Raw genomic sequence first — 11,233 nt, forward strand, 5'->3', positions numbered from 1 at the left:
GATAAATACAGTAAAGTAATATTCTAATCACAATATATACACAATAATATGTCCATCTTACTTGTGAAATGTTGTCTGTGGAGCCCTCACATTAATAATCCATAGATCCGAACTACAATATCCCTCAGTGCTGAGGCATCTTCTGCTGTTTTGATTGAGCAAAGTAGGAGGGTATACCGCTCCAAGATGGCCGCCGTATTTCCTGCGCCGGAGCGGCCAATGCGGGGTCTACTCTTATGTCTATGCCGGGAGTTCCCCTAGTAACTGTAGTCGGAACGCTGCCGTAAAGTGATGTCGTACTTGGCTCTTAAAGGGACACTACTCATAAAGTAAAAATACAGAAAAGCAAATAACACAGAATAATAAAAATACAAATAAAATACAGCTGGGTTACATAGTCCCATGAAAAGATATACTTAAATATCTGCAGAAATGTGTGGGGTGTACTCACTTTTGTGATACACTGTGTGTGTGTGTGTGTGTGCTTGTGCGTGCGTGTGTGCTTGTATGTATGTAAGTATGCGTGTATGTGTGTGTGTGTGTGTATATATATATATATATATATATATATATATATATATATATATATATATGTGTGTGTATGTCTGTCTATATGTGTATGTGTTTATGTGTACATATAAATAGAAAGCTGAGTTTAAAATAAATCCATGTTTTTCCATTTCCATTCTTTAAAATCTGAATTTCTGGCTGATAGTTCAGCTAAAAGTGAATGATTTGTGCTCAGAAAGCTGCATTGGGTTCTTTGGCATCAGCGTTCTCTTGCTTCACCATGCAGCAGCAGAACTGATGTGTTAAACTGCAAGAGGAAGAGGACAAAGCAGCAAAATAATTTTCAGAAGTGGCTGCTCACTGCTGCCACATGTTAACCCAGAGTTGGATGGAATGGCCCAGACTCTTTGTCCAGACGCACCACAGCCTTGACTGAAGGCCTTTTCTTTAAAAACGGACAGCAGGGCTGAAGAAAGAGATCTTCCCATCGATCTATTTTATTTAGTCTTTTTTTTTTTTTCTTGTCTGGGCTTCATAGTCAATTTAAATTCAGATTGTGTTGAACTAAATGAAAATGTTGATGTAATCTGAACAAAGGCAGTTTCAGTCAAGTGGACCAGTTTCCACTGATGCATGCCAAGCCTTCCTTTTTTAATGTGCCATTTACCAGTTTCTCTCAACATTCTTATCAGTATATGATTAATCCATCTATCATATGCAGAGAACAATTGTATCATCTAATGGGTGAATGCAAAAACATTTTAGATAGTCTCTAGGACTAATAATATCTTTTTAAAATGCTTGGTGATTCTGAAAATAGAAAAAAATGTCTGTACCTCAAATTTGTTGTTGCTAAATGGTAGCCCAAAACTCAAAGATGGCTTCCAACACCAAGAGCTCAGTTCTTAGGTTGTTCTTCCTGAGAATTCTCAGGAAGAACAGTCTCGGTTGTGCCAGGACTGAAGTGGAGTTAGAGTCCCAGTCACTGAAGTAGGTGCCCAGGAACTTGAAATTGGGCACCATTTCCACCCTCTCCCCATTTATAATGATGGCCTGAATGTTTACACCCCCTAAATATATATGTTGGAGTGTCACTGAGTTTGTTGGCAAATGGCCTTTTATACAGGGACATATGTCCCTGTATGACATATGTCTCTAATGCGTTTAAGTTCCTTCGACTTGGAGGTGTTTAAACGGAGGTGGTTAGTGGAGCACCAGGCAGACAGTCGTTCCACCTCCACTCTGTATACCATCTCACCTCCTCCAGAGATGAGCCCCATCTCCGTGAGATCTGTCAAGAAGTCTATGATCCAGTAGCAGATGTTTTGGGGGAGACCCAGGTCCTCCAGCTTCCTCACCAGTCTGCTTGGAATGATGGTGTTAAAAGTTGAGCTGATGTCCAGGAAGAACAGCCTCCTGGAATGCTCTTCCTGGAGCAGCAACACAGGAGCCCCACAGGGCACTGTATTCTCACCAGTCCTTTTCACTCTCTGTACTTCAGATTTTCAGCACAAATCTGACTTCTGTCATCTGCAGAAATACTCCGATGATTTAGCCGTTGTTAGGTGTATTAAAGATGGACTTGAGGCTGAGTACAGAGCTGGTGGACCACTTTGTGTCATGGTGTGGGATTAATCGTCTCATCTCTAATGTGAACAAAACAAATCAAACAATCAAGTTTATTTGTATGGTACGTCAAAAACAAGGCAGTTCAAAGTGCTTTCCATCAAAAAACACACTTGCACACAAATACAAACTTGCAGAGATGTTGGTCTTCTAATCCTGGAAATGTTCTTCAGGTTAAGGTCCAGTCCATAACTACACCTACAGTGGAGGAAATAAGTATTCAATCCCCCACTGACTTAACATTTTTTTAGACAAAAACATAAATAAAATGTCTCAATTTTATTTTAACAGGCACAGAGAATATCAAAAGAAAAACTGAGAAAATTACATGAAATGAGAAAAAAATAATTTGAATTTTATTGAAGGAAATAAGGGATTGAGGTCAGACTGAATAGGCCATTCCATAACCTTGATATGCTTCTTATGAAGCCACTTTGTTTCCTTGGCTATATGTTTTGGGTTGTTGTGCTGGACGATCCATCCACCACTCATTTTCAATGCCCTGGTGTAGGCAAAGAGGTTGTCACCCATGATTTTGCGATACATGGCCCCGTTCATCTTTGGTGAGGTGAAGTTGACCTGTGCACTTAGAAGAAAAACACCTCAAACACAATACTTCCACCACCATGCTTGACAGTGGGGATAGTGTTCTTAAGGCCATATTCTGTATTTTTCTTCCTCCAAACACAAGTTGAGTTGCAGCCAGAGAGCTCAAGCTTGGTCTCATCTGACCGATGCACCTTCTCCCAGTCTCTCTCGGAGTCATTAATATGTTCATTAATGAACATATTAAGGCCTTAAGGCAAACTTAAGGCGGGCCTGGACATGAGCCTTCTTGAGCAGATTTTAAACCATTAACGCTCAGGGGTAATGGTTACCGTACCGCTCAAACCAATGGTTTTTCTTTGGAGGCTGTGGCCCCAGCTGCCTTGAGATCATTAACCAGCTCCTCCCGTGTAGTTCTTGGCTGATTTTTATTCTCATGATCAATGTCTCTCCATGAGCTCCAGGCTTAGGTGTATTGACAGTAATGTTGTACTTGTTTCACTTCCAAATAATTGCACCAATAGTTGTCACCTTCTCATCCAGCTTCTTACTTATTGCTTTATAGCCCATTCCAGCCTTGTGTAGGTCAACAGTTCTGTCACTGACATCTTAAGACGGCTCTCTAGTCTTGTCCATGGTGGAGATGTTGGAGTGTCACTGAGTTTGTTGGCAAATGGCCTTTTATACAGGGACATATGTCCCTGTATGACATATGTCTCTAATGCGTTTAACAACTTCACTGACTTCATAATTTATTTTCTAGAGTTTCTTTTTGATATTATATCTCTCACTGTTAAAATTAAGCTACCATAAAAATCATAGACTGCTTAATTATTTGTCAGAGAACAAACTTTCAAAATTGGTTGTGGATCAAATACTTATTTCCTCCACTTAAATAAACAAAGGAGATTACTGCAGATTTCAGGAAACACAGGGTTAGATCAAACCTTATTCCCATCATGGGAGAAGAAGTGGAGGAATAGAAATACCTCGGTGTTCACCTAGACAACTGACTGCAGAGATAACAGTGATGCCGTCTATAAGAAGGGACAGAGCAGACTGTTCTTCCTCGGGAAGCTAAGATCCTTCTACAAGTCTGTTGTTGAGAGTTTAGTCTCTTCTCCCGTCATCTATTGCAGCATCAGAGCCAGAGACCTAAAAAGGCTGATCTGGTTTGGATCCGACTCTGTTCTATGGATGGCTATGGAATTTCCCCAGAACACAATGCAAAGAAGGATTCTTCATAAAATCAAGAAAGCTATTCATAACCCTAACCATGCTCTTTATGAGAAAGTCTGCAGAAAAACAGTGTCTTTACTCAGTCTTCTTAATTTAATTTCTCTTTGGGATCAATAAAGTATTCTTGAATTTTGATTTTTTTTTTAATAAAGCCTTTTGCATTCTGTGGCAATAAGAAATCAGCATTTTCATCTTATAATATTGACATTAAAGTGATTTCTGTTGTCTCATTTGATTGAATCCACTTTAATTAAATTAAACAGGATTGTTTAGAGTTGTTGAAACATGGTAGCTACTGTGTGCTTTATGATCTTTTTCTGTTTGTGCATCAGGTACCTGTATGCTGTAGGACACAGAGTCTGGAAACGCTGGAAAAAGAGATATTTTCTTCTTGTTCAGGTAAGATGCTCCTGCGAGTTTGCAACAAAGTTTGGATGAATTTAGTAGGTGTAGAACCTCAGATCAGAGATCCTTGGGCTCCAGAGGATGGACTACATATAAAACTATATTTACATATAGAACTAAAGGCCAGGGTTTATATTTCACCTGATGGTTTTTTCCTAATCAGAGTGTAGTTTTTAGTCAGGTCTTGCTGTAGTGCCCTTTTGGCAAACATTCTCCACCAGTAAAATCTGTTTGAAACCTTCTTTTGTCCCTTATTTACTAAAAAATGGTCAGTTGAAAGAAAATCAAAGAAACGAAAAAGAAATCTCCTCTTTTTCATAGATTTCTCACCTAATCTAAACTCAAGATTAAATTATTTAATCTGTACTATACTTTTCATGAACTTCCATTTGCTTTCTGAGCACTTACTCCGGATCTTTGTACGTCAAGAGAAAATAAGTGAAAAATCATTTTATGTTTTTGTGAAATGTGGCTGCTTGGTTTACTCTAATTGAAACTCCTTCAAAGGCTAAAAAGATCAAGTCTTTGGACTGAGGATCTACATTCACCGGTACATCAAGATTTCCATTGTCTGAGTGTTTCAACATGGAATGGCCATTATTTAGTGGTTCACAGTGAGAAGAAAGAATTCATGGGAACATGGATTTTTACAATATATTCTAGCCTGGTAAAAAACAGCACCTTATTTTACACTTTGCTTCATCCAGAGGGTCTGGGCCCTCAGCTGTTGACAAACAACTGCTTTCTGGAGGTGTGGACTGTGTTGAGGATTTATATTTTACTCAGTCACTAACATTTGTCTGTGGTGTATATAATGTTCCAGTTTGACGCTATGAAGTTTAGTGGATATTGGCTGCAAACATCCTTCACTGCGAAGACAGAAGAGCTGAGCTAAATGAGGCGATGTCGTATAGGCTTCGCCCTTTAAGACTATCGCTAGTGGGTTAATCCCTCTCGCGCAGCACAGCACTGAAAACAGCTGTTGATGTGAATTCAATACTTGGAAGCGTGGCCAACGCAGACAGAACAGTTTCCTTCACTGCCTCCACTGCCATTGACAAAACTACAGGCAGACTACAATTCTAAAAAACGCAGAAAATCATCTTCAACATTCACAACATTTCCTCCTGTTCACTGACTGGTCCACTAGAAAATCTACCAGAGAAAATCTGTGAAGGGGAAAAATCCCAGACTGAGCTGTGAAGTGACATTTGAACTGAGCGGAATAGCACAGGAAGGCAACGACCAGGCTAATTATATACAAACAAGTGTTAAAAACAAAAAGGAGGAAAAAAAAAACTGTAATGTAAATTCATGATTTATTGCTGGCTGTAAAAAGTATTCATACACTGATTTTTTTCACCTGTTGTCATGTTACTATATATGTAGGTCAGAATTGTAAAGTACAAGATAAGTAGTCTGTTTTAAAAGTGTGGCTTGCATTTACAATGTACGGAAATGAAACACTTTCTAGAAACTTTAGGTGCGCTAGCAGTTTTCCCCCCAGCCCTGTGCAACAGCTCAAATCTACTGAAAATTCATTTTTGTCTGTTTTTTAGACCTCTGAAGTAAGATATGTTATTAAAGTTGTATGAAATGTGAAGTTTAGAGATTTGATGTGACAAAATGAGAAAAATATGATGTGTGAACTTTTTGTCTGAATTATTGAAAAATATCATTATGTTTGATATCATTGTGCCAGTGCTTTGCTTTCTACTACTTTAGTACCAAAGAATTTGTCAAAAAAGAGAGAAAGATTAGATGTATTGATAATTGATCATGCTCATTTTGGAGGTGCAACTATGTGTTTGTTTCCTTTAGGTGAGTCAGTACACATTTGCAATGTGCAGCTACAGAGAGAGGAAAGCTGAGCCTCAGGAACTGATGCAGTTGGAGGGCTACACTGTGGACTACTGCCAACCTCAGACAGGTAGACTACGTGGAAAATGCTGATCATCTACATATATTTAGAGAAAAATGAATTATGGAATCCATTTGCTTTTCCAGACTTTCCTAATTTCCAAAGGATTAAAGCATAAGTTTTAATAAAGTAAAAGTGTTTAGATATTTTAATTTTAACAGATTATGATGTACTTAAGGGGGAAGTATTATATAAAACCGATTTTTTTGAGTTTTGCATCATGTTATAATATTCCTTCATCAAAAACACACCAGGGGCCTCATGCATAAATCGTGCGTATGCACAAAAAATGTGCGGCTCCATATTTTATGCACAAGTTTGCATGTATAAAAATTTACTTTGCATCAAAGTTTGCGTAAATATACGCACACTTTTTCCCTGTCATGAAAATGTGCGTCAGCCACACAAACTTTTTCTATGAACATTATCAAGCTACAAAGCGTCAAAACTCACCTAAATCCACTGAAACCTGATGACATTCAGTGTTTTTCAGACCAAGAAGCATCAAACTCGATGTTTTTTTTATGATTTTAACATTTTATTGCTTAGACACAAACGTTGAAACTGAACCACACTTATCCTCAGAAAATAACCTAACATGCTCACAAAATAAGGAAAATAAAAGGATGTGTGTTTAAGGCTATCGCTAGCAGGTTAACAGCAAAGCAGGATGTAGTCTATGCCTCACTGGGTCCATCCAGACCACCACCATGAAGCATCGCACAAAAACAGTCTCAGCCTAGAGTGTGTAATTACGCACTCCTGGCCTCCCATACAGCAGAAGACCAGAGAGGAGAATAACATCTGGTCAGAAAGGTTGAGACAAACAGACCTGCTGCTGTGAACAGGAACGACGAACATTACTGTAACAGTGTAACGATGAACAGAACAGGTAACTTATTATACAGCACTTTGTATAAAGTCCTGTATAATGCTGTGTATAAGCAGCACAACGAGTGCTGCTTATACACAGCATTTATACCAAGTGCTGGTATAAGCAGCACTTGTTGTGTCTGACATGCTTTGGAACCATACATGGCAGCTGAGCAACCTGAAGACCTCTGGAGAGGAGTGTCAACTGATTCTTCCCGGTGACAGTAATGACAGCAGCGGGACTCCTCATGTGGTGGCCGGGTCACTGCTGGTCCATGGCAGTGGCCCTCTGATGTTTTCCTGCTGCTTACATGTAGCTTGGCATCCTCTGAAAATGTGACCCGGATGGCCACATTTGAAGCAATGGGTGCAGTCGCATGCTTTTCCGTTGCTCTGGCAAGTTCTGCAGCCTCTCTTTCTTCTTGCTACCCCCAACATCTGATGTCCTCTTAGGGTAAGGGTTTGGGTTTAAATTTGGTCGAGAACCAGCCTCCAAACCTAACTCTATATACATATTTTGGTAATACCAGAATGTTCACATAACTTTTATACTTTTGGCTGTCTGAGGATACATTTTGAATATTAAATAAGGTGTTATGATCAGTGACTCAGTACTTGAGTAGTTTACCAAATATTTTTTGCACTTGCTTAATTAAATGTGTTTAAGGTATGCTACTTTGACAAAAGTACAATTTTGGGGTTCTCTAACTTTATAAAAACAAAAAACACCGCCATTGAAGTCGACAGACGTCCCACCCCATGAGAGTAGGACGACACGCCGTGGTGAGCGTCTCTTATTTTGATTTCTGAAAGGTGGCAACCCCAGCCACTTCTGTGCTTTTTTTCATAGCTTCCTTCATCTTATGATCTTGTGACAATACTGTTGGCTCCCATTGCTGAGCAACTTTAAAATAAACCATGTGGGCGTGACATAAACAGCTCCATCCATTATACCATCATCCAGTTTATTTCGACAAAGGTGCAATCAAATAAACAGTTAAAATCTTAATTACCTACATTCAAATTTAATGCAAGTTGTGATACAGTGTAACTCAGTTTATGATGCCATAACAACGCATCGTATTGACGCCTCTTTGGAGGAATAAATCTTTTGAGGTTTAAAAGACCATCTATGGTAAGAGAAAATCTATAGTAATAAGAGAAAAATTATCTGGCATATGCTTTGCTTATACAACTAGCTCATCAAGCTTACTCAGTTTTCCTAATTTCTTTTTTGTTTTTGCCATTTTTAGGTCTGCAAGGTGGCCAGGTGTTTTTTAATGCTGTAAAGGAGGGCGACCTGGTGACGTTCGCCTGTGATGACGAACAGGACAGAGCGCTCTGGGTTCAGGCTCTGTACAGAGCCACGGGTCAGTCATATAAACCAATCCAACCAACACACAACAAAGCTGCCAACTGCAAAGGAGGACACAGAAAACCATCATCTATCAGTAGGTGTCACTGGGTTTTAATGACTGTTTTTAATGACTGATCATAAAAAAGGTTGTCATGTTAATAATGTTCAAACTTTGTACTCAGAGTAAACATTAATGTTGATATCTCCATTGTTTCCCACTAAGAACCTCAAAGGCCTGATGTAGGACTTGTTGGAGAATGTTCTTGCCTGTTGTCTTTTCCTCAGTGTTGGCATGTAAGGCAAAAAAATCACACAAAAAAATTCTCGGGTAATGTCTTGAGTTCCACTATCTACGTTATAACACTTTGTCTGACGTTTGCTCTTCTGCATGGGGGCGGAGTCGGTGCCATGTCAATTGCAAAGCCAATGGGTACGGCTCACAGTAATCTCAACAGCACAGAAAAGATCCTGATTACAACTTTGGAATTGTGGCGGACACAAACGTATTTCACAGCAGAATGTAGACTTTTATTGTGAAGGAGAGAGAGGAGGAGAAGAAAAGATCAAGGGCTGTTCCTCATTCTTTTTCTGGTTTTTGGGTGTTGGAAGACATTGAGAATAAAGTGAAACTCAAAATACTTTTTTGTCTCTTTCTGCTGACGTCCACATTGGTGAACCCGAACATCTGGCTCAGGAGATGTTTCCATCCTTTTCACGCACCTGTTTACACGGCAGCTTCCTCCACCTGTTCGCACCACACTGACCAGCTCCGGACAAACGACTATCGCTCCCTGGCATCCAGCTACTAGTGTGCATGCACTTTTACCAGGTGTGACTCAAGCGGGGGTCGGAGATTGTTGATGCCGTGTCTGCGGTGACAGAGTGGCGGAAGGACGTCGTTCTCTGCTTCTATCATCACCATTTGGAGTAAAGGCGAAGTGCTGCATTTCTCCATCTTCATTCACGCGGCAGAACACATGGTGCACCTCTGTCAGTTGTTTGTTCGCTCAGTTTGTGAACCCAATGCCAGTTCGGACTGCCTGCTGTTGAAGTCCAGGGACACACAGTGTTGTCTCAAGGGACGGTTCTCCTACCTGCCAAGGCTGAAGCTTTTCCCGGCCCTCCCTCAGTGAAACTCCTGCAGGAGTTTTTGGGGATGGTGAACTTTATAACTGTTTCATCCCATGGGCAGCTCATTTTATGCCCTTTGTGCAAAGCATTTGGAGGCAAAAAAGTGGACCAACGGATTAAGTGGAGCCCGGAGAGGGTGTAGGAATAAGCTGCTGCAAAAAAGACCTCGGCTTTTGGCCCTTCTCCTGATGATGGAGGCCAGACGGTGGACAGAACTACTTGGTGGCCAGAGGCGGTTCCGCTGTCGTCAACCACTTCAGTTGATGTGGTATTAATCTCCTCCTGAGTGTCCCGATTTGATGTGCCATTGGATTTGACCTCCAACTGAGGTACCCAGTTCACCTCAAGACTTGTGGACTGCACTGGCAGAGAGCCTTGGGATTAAACTCCACCATACTGCTGCCTACCACCCGCAGGCTAATGGTCTTTGTGAGAGGTTCCACAGCATAATCAAGGCTGCATTGTGGGCCTCATTGGTGGATAATGGCTGCATGGATCACCTGCCTTGGGATTTATTGGGCCTCCTAAATAAGACCTGCAGTTTTCATCAGCTGAGTTGGTCCTGGGCCAGTTTTTGAGGGTAACAGGGAATGCCTGGGTAGTTTCTGTTTGTGTGTTTTGGAGAGGGGACCTAAGGATTTTTTGGTGGAGTTGGGGAGTAATCAAGAGAGTATTTTGGTGGACCTTTTGAAGCCAGTCCACTGGTAACACATGTGTTACCAGTGGACCCGGTTGAGTTGGCCACCTCGTTGTGGTCGTCCCCCAGTTTCTTTGCCCACTCTTCTGGGTTTTCCCCCTACAATAGGGTTGTCCTCCTCAGGTGGACAGTTCTGTAGTAGTTGGTCCGGAGAGTGTCTCAGTTTCAACCTGTTCCCGTATTTCATTTGTTTTGTTACTTGTTGTTGCTATGTTTGTCTTTTTATGTGTTTTACACCTGTCATATGGTTTCACATGTTTTGCGTTTTTGTTTTTGTGATATTCTGTATGTTCAGGAGGGCCTTTGTGGTGGACTCAAATGAAAATATTTCACACCAGAATGTAGGCTCTTATTTTGAGGCGAGAAGTGAGAAGAAATGATCCACAGTTGTTCTGGATTCTTTTTCTGGTTTTGGATGTCGGAAGACATTGAGAATAAGACGAGACTCAAAATACTTTTTGTCTTTTTTGCTGGCTTCCACTGAATCATCAATCATCAAAACAATTTCATCTTTCCCTATAACCTGAGGCTAAAATTACTTTACGATGTAAAAACTTGGCAAAGGGAGAAAGAATTTCATACCATGATGGCTGGATAGAAAAACCCCTTTTGAATGGCGGATTTGAACCACCATTTTAGAATTGTGTTGCTCATGGTGGCAGCACATTGGTGTAGCTTTGTACTTTCATTGAGATTTTTTCTTTTTCATTCCTGCTTTTCTGGGGGAAAAATTAGCTTTTTGTAATTAACTGTTCTTTCTTGTTTTGGATGCTCTGAAGTTGGACAGATTTTTTACAATATTTTTCATACTTTGCTATTCTGATATGCTGTGTAACCTAAGCAACAGTAGCACCTGCAGCTGTGTGTACCTTGGCATTTTCCTTTGAGGTAAAAAAAATAATTTCTATATTTTTATAATGTATATATA

At 40.3% G+C, this 11,233-nt stretch overlaps 1 protein-coding gene across 1 annotated transcript in view; it reads left to right on the top strand.

Annotated features, from left to right (window-relative positions):
- LOC103152713 (calcium-dependent secretion activator 2-like) overlaps positions 1-11,233 on the top strand; it is a 220,452-nt gene that overhangs the window by 75,153 nt on the left and 134,066 nt on the right. The window contains exons 9-11 of the mRNA XM_016661313.1: positions 4,254-4,320; positions 6,148-6,256; positions 8,374-8,571. Coding sequence (XP_016516799.1) covers positions 4,254-4,320; positions 6,148-6,256; positions 8,374-8,571 — 374 coding nt within the window. The remainder of the gene's footprint in view (positions 1-4,253; positions 4,321-6,147; positions 6,257-8,373; positions 8,572-11,233) is intronic.

The sequence above is a fragment of the Poecilia formosa genome, unplaced genomic scaffold (assembly GCF_000485575.1).
Source record: "Poecilia formosa unplaced genomic scaffold, Poecilia_formosa-5.1.2 Scaffold323, whole genome shotgun sequence".
Classification (NCBI taxonomy): Eukaryota; Metazoa; Chordata; class Actinopteri; order Cyprinodontiformes; family Poeciliidae; genus Poecilia; species Poecilia formosa.